The sequence below is a fragment of the Papaver somniferum genome, chromosome 3 (genome assembly GCF_003573695.1).
Source record: "Papaver somniferum cultivar HN1 chromosome 3, ASM357369v1, whole genome shotgun sequence".
NCBI lineage: Eukaryota > Viridiplantae > Streptophyta > Magnoliopsida > Ranunculales > Papaveraceae > Papaver > Papaver somniferum.
In genome coordinates, this window is record NC_039360.1 from 36,626,992 (window position 1) to 36,632,430 (window position 5,439).

A 5,439-nucleotide genomic window follows, 5' to 3' on the forward strand; every position below is an offset into this window, starting at 1 on the left:
ATATGTATGTAGATTTTATCTCTTATCTCTTCCACAATCAATATATTTAGACTAGAAGTCCGTGAACCTGGTTGTATAGAAGAGTACTTTGACGATCTCAAAAATATATATCCAATATTATGTGGGTTCATTATCCATTGTTTCTTTTTTATATTACGAATATGATCTCTTTCCACGTGTCTTTCCATCCGTTCTTTTTTTTTAAGAAAAGAAAAAACACTAAGAAAATGTCATCTTCCAGTCATTGATTAATTGCATACCATTTTCAAGTATCCGTAGATGTGGTTGGCATTTGGAGTGGAGAAATGACATTTGGTATCCACTGATCTTCCCGGATATCGATTAGCTTTCCATTTTCGATTTCTCATCTACAGTTTTTCTTAATCTGCTCAACTCCACTATGTATCCCTTTCCACACTCAACTATTCTTATCTTTGGTTTTAGAGTTTGTATGAAGTATATCAAAATTTAGGCAATATTTTGCTTTTAGAATTTTCGCCCCCTAGAAAATCTGGTTTTTCTTTCAATCTCCATCACATCTTTGCTATCATTGCAAAATTAAAATTTTCAACATTTTGGATACCAAATGTAAGAGTCACTAGTTTGTTCCAAAATCCTTAAAAAGAGTCACTAGTTTATGACAAGTTTTTATATCGGCTTTGCAGAAGATGGTACAATCATCTGCAAATAAGAGATGGCTCACATATGGAGCACATCTAGAAACTTCTATTCCTTTAACGTATCCTCCCTCTTCAGCATCTAAGATAATCCCTAGACATGGACTCCATGCATAAAAGGAAAAGATAGGGAGATCGAGGATCTCCCTGTCTAAATCCTCTTGTTGCCTTAAAAAAAATCAGTTGGCGAACCATTCAAAAGAACAAATAGGGATGCTGCTGAAATACATTGAAAACTAAACTGTACCTATTTTTCGAGAATCCAAATTTTTTCATAATATCAATTAGAAAATTCCATTCGATCCAAGTTTTTTCATAATATCAATTAGAAAATTCCATAATGCTTTGACGTGTCTATTTTAATATCCTTCATTTTATTGGCCATTAGCTTTGCTACGATGTATTACCTAAGGCTATTGGTCTGAATTCAACACGACCTTGTTAGAGGTACTAACTAAGGCTATTGGTCTGAATTCAACAGTAGAGTAGTTGGATTTATGGTCTTGGGTAAGGATACGAAGGAGGTATTCAATTCTTTTACCAAAAAACCAGTTCTAAAGAAATTTTGTATTGATATAACTAGTTTGAATACCACAGATTTATACAGATTCTCTATTATCTATAAATCAAATACACCCTTAAAAAAGTTTTTGACTTTTTTGTTAAACATTTACATCACTAATCCAATGTATCTTAACAAAAAAATAAATAAAAGTGATGCCCCTAAAAATATGTTACCCAAAGTTCAACTTTGGCCAGTTTATGTTAGGACCGGCCCCGATTACCGACACTATCCGCATAGAAATCATCAATATTAAACCAGTCATTTGATTCCTCACCTTCTGAATCTTTCTCCCTAATAGTTGAGCCAGCAGCTCTACTTCTGCTAGCATTCCCATTGTCAGAATTTTCACTTAGTTGAACCCAGTCACCAGAATTACCAGGTGAACCATCCCGTGCATTTTCAGCTTTACGGGTTGGTGAAGTTGAAGCAGAATTTTCACTTAATTGAAACCAGTCATTAGAATTACTGGGTGAACAACCCTGTGCATTTTGAGCTTTATGTGCTGGTGAAGTTGAAGCATCATTATCATCATCCTCAAGATCACTGAATGAAACATCTTCGTCGTTTCCAAGTTGTCTCAGGGAAGCTAATGAAGTTCCAGTTTCAACATCTTCCTCTTCTAACCACTGATCGACATTTTCCTGTTCATCAACATTTTCCTGACATGTCGACTCAGCCAAAACCTTCTTCTGCAGAACCGTGCCAAACTCCCCTCTATTGTTACTATCCATATTGCTCCCTTCAACATCATCAACCTCAGAAATAGAGCCCTGTAGTGCTGCATCTGATTTGTTTTGTAGGTTTTGCAATAAAACCTTTCTTACTTCAACAATCTACAATAGAATTGAAACTTTAAGGAACAGTAAATGCCAACAAAAACCAAGTGTATGTATATGTTCGCTATCTGGGATTTAAAGTGAAAGAAGTACTGTGTTCCAAATATTTTGTAGAATTTTTAACATATCCACAGTCCACGGTCCACACATCATTTGGTTTCCCCCAAGAATCCTATTCCTTTCCATAGAACTAGTTTTGTGCAAAGTATTCTTTCGCAACAGCTAGATAAGCTGGGTATACAAAAATGTATTGTGTTATCCTATTCCTTTCCATAGAACTAGTTTTGTGCAAAATATTCTTTCGGGACAGCTAGATAAGCTGGGCATACAAAAATGTTGTGTCATAAAGAAGCTGGCAGAAGAATGCGTGCTTAAAAGAATCTGCAACCCCAGAGCTTGTGTCTTTCTTTCCTTTAGGGAGAGGCCTATTATTTGTTGTTGACCTTGTGGTACAAAACACCTAGTTTGACCCTGATCTTTAGTAGCAGATTCTATCCTAGCATTAGTTTCTCGCTAGGCAATTCCTTCCCTAAAAATTACTCACATCCTCAATATGTAACTTGAATGTGTAATCATTATGCATTTAACTTATCCACACGAATAATGCATAAACCCACAAGTATCCAATCACATAAAACATAAAAATCTAAATATAGTAACTCTTACTTGGGGAGTTGTTAATAGCATTGCATCACTCTCCCTTAGCCGTGGATACAACATAATGAAGTATATCATCCAAAAGCGATCTTCACTCATGAAATTTGGGCAAAGCTTGTACCGAAGATCTGCTAAACTCGGAGCCAGTTCCTCAACAGTTGACGCATGAAGTTCTTGGGCTCCTGACATATGGAAATCTGCAAAGACCGGCAATGCGCAAGAACAATGTTGTGTAATGTGTTAGACATGTTTTATAGTTCAAATCACTTGTTAAAATGACTTTCAAGAATCAAAATCATGCTTTACTAAACGTATAATAGAGTAATTTAAACAAGATTAGTACAAAATTACCATTATAATGATGGAGTGGCAAGGGAAATTCAGTCCAACATTCAGGTCGACTTGACATGATTCTCACAAATTCCAAAACCTCTTGATTAACTCCAGCAACTTCATCTTCTCCGTCATCTTTAGGAAATTGAAGTAAAGTAGTAGCAAACCTAGAGATCTCATTAACAGCTTTATTCGAAGAAAATAGAGATAGACCAGATTTTAAACTACCACTAATTTCAGCAAAATCACTTTTTATACCACCAACAAGACTATGAGATGAAGATGATGAATCGGTCGTAGTGGTAGTGGTGGCGGTTGATGATGATGACGAATCAAACGTAGTGGCGGTGGTGGCGGTTGATGATGATGATTGAGGTGGTGGAGCTAAAAAAGAAGCAACTCCGAGTAATTGACGACCTATTGATTTTCTAATCTCTGTTAAATTCTCTTTTACTTTTACTCCACCACCACCGCCGCTGTCAGGGTCACCGTCATGACCACCTGAAGGACTGTTTAGTTGTATATGATGAAGTTGTTGTGAGAGATCTTCTTCTGAATCTGATTCTGATTCTTGATTGAATTGATTAGTGAGAGATGAGAACCAAGACATTATTATCAGATTTCTAGGGGTTTTTTTTTCTTGAATTGGAAAATGGGGATTTTAGAAAACAAAAGAAAGAATAAGAATGAATATGACAACTCTTTGTCTCTTTTTTTCTGTTTCTTTCCCTTTTCTTCTTTTCCTTTATGATCAGTGTTTAATAACTAGTATACTTCATCAGCTGGAACTCCGATATTCACACCCAAATCGGATGTTTGAACTTTGAAAAGCGAGTTTCGAGGACACTGATCACCGGTTTTTTCGTTGTTGTTTTTATACGAAAGTATTTCATTTCTCGAAATCCGTAGGTTTCCAACTAGATTCATGTAATAATTATTATTTTTATCAAAAAAAAAGAATCTTTTTTTTTTGTCATCGAGATAGAAACACTTTTTTTTCCTGAAAGATAGGAATAAAATTTTATTATAAGGTGATTGAGAAATCATTCTGAATTCCAGCATATTACAAGCCCAACATATAGATTCTGAAAATCAATACTTAATTTGAATAGTTATAAAATACTGCAATCCAATATAATCTTAAAACAATAAGAGATACACAATACTTACAAAATTCTTAAGATTTTTTGGGTCTTTCGCGGTGTTCATCTTCTTCTTAACCAGTTGAACATTTTCTTCCCGAATTACACGAGGATGAGCAACCCCGGAGTACCGTGACATGTAATTATCGTGAAATTCATGACCTTCGGTTACCTCGTCCAAAAGAGTCAAATCAACTCTACGAGCACGACTATCGCCCCACCGAAAAGTTTCTGGCTTTGGAAAGTAAACCACGCCAATAGATTTTTGGGACGTGTTGCACTTCTCCCTTAACACTTTAAAGAATGGTTCATCACCGGGATGGGGTTTTTCTGGGACGTAACCGACTTGTCGCATGACCCGATATGGATGATCATTTTTCTTTCTCCGACCTTTTCTCTTAGGCATAATCCTCCAATTTCTTTCATTCCCTAAAGCCCCAACATAAAGAGAAAGACAGTATGTATCAGATCTTAGCCATATTCTTGCAGGAGTTTGTATCCAGTTCTTAATTTGTTCATAGAAATCTGTTTTGTGCACCCAACTTAAATCGAGAGAGTGAGCAAAATGGTCCCATATGGATTTGGAGAATGGGCATAGAAGTAGCATGTGATTCACATATTCATCTTCAGCATTGCAGAGAATGCATTTTGTTGATTGAATCTGACATCCTCTCTTGTTCAAGATGTTTATTGTATGAATATTGTTATGAATTGCAGTCCAGATTAATAATTATGCATTAGGAGGAGCTATTTTTTCCATGCATACTTGAATTCATTACCATAGGTACCTTTTTGTTGTGTGAGCCAGTTGTAGCCTCCTTTTGTTGTGTAACTGGAGGCAAGCTGGTAGCAGATGGAATCTGACAAGTTTCGAAAAGTGGATGGATCTCCAATTAATTTCATAATTTTTTGTAACTCTACTTTCACCTCCTCATTAGGGGTATGAGTCAGTTGTATATTCCAATTACCATTGTGTATTAAGTTTGCAACGTTGGCATCTTTCTGAACTGTAGATTTGAATGCCATCTTGTGCGTAGAGTATAATGAAATATGTGTAAACTAAGGGTTCATCCAAAACTTTATATGATGACCATCACCGATTCTTACTTCCAAGTTCCAATTTGCAAGAGCATTTCACTTCTCTATTCCTTTCCAAAACTGTGTAGCTTTTGTTTGGAAAATATCATCTTTTTCAATATTAGTTTTGTGCTAGATGAGTTTTCTCCATA

The 5,439-nt window shown here is 35.7% G+C and overlaps 1 protein-coding gene across 1 annotated transcript; it reads right to left on the minus strand.

Moving 5' to 3' along the window:
• Nucleotides 1–1,257: 1,257 nt before the first annotated feature.
• Nucleotides 1,258–3,795, minus strand: LOC113355863. The gene is made up of 3 exons (XM_026598834.1): nucleotides 3,087–3,795; nucleotides 2,745–2,932; nucleotides 1,258–2,075 (listed from the first exon to the last, which is right to left on the minus strand). Exons 1-3 carry the CDS (start codon nucleotides 3,676–3,678, stop codon nucleotides 1,443–1,445), a joined length of 1,413 nt encoding a protein of 470 aa, XP_026454619.1. The 5' UTR covers nucleotides 3,679–3,795; the 3' UTR covers nucleotides 1,258–1,442.
• Between the last annotated feature and the right edge of the window lie 1,644 nt (nucleotides 3,796–5,439).

Coding starts and splice junctions, on each gene's coding strand:
- LOC113355863 (XM_026598834.1), bottom strand. CDS start 3,678: ATGTCTTGGTTCTCATCTCTCACTAATCAATTCAATCAAGAATCAGAA. Junction 2,933..3,086: donor GCCACTCCATCATTATAATG/GTAATTTTGTAC, acceptor CGGTCTTTGCAG/ATTTCCATATGTCAGGAGCC. Junction 2,076..2,744: donor TGCTATTAACAACTCCCCAA/GTAAGAGTTACT, acceptor ATTCTATTGTAG/ATTGTTGAAGTAAGAAAGGT.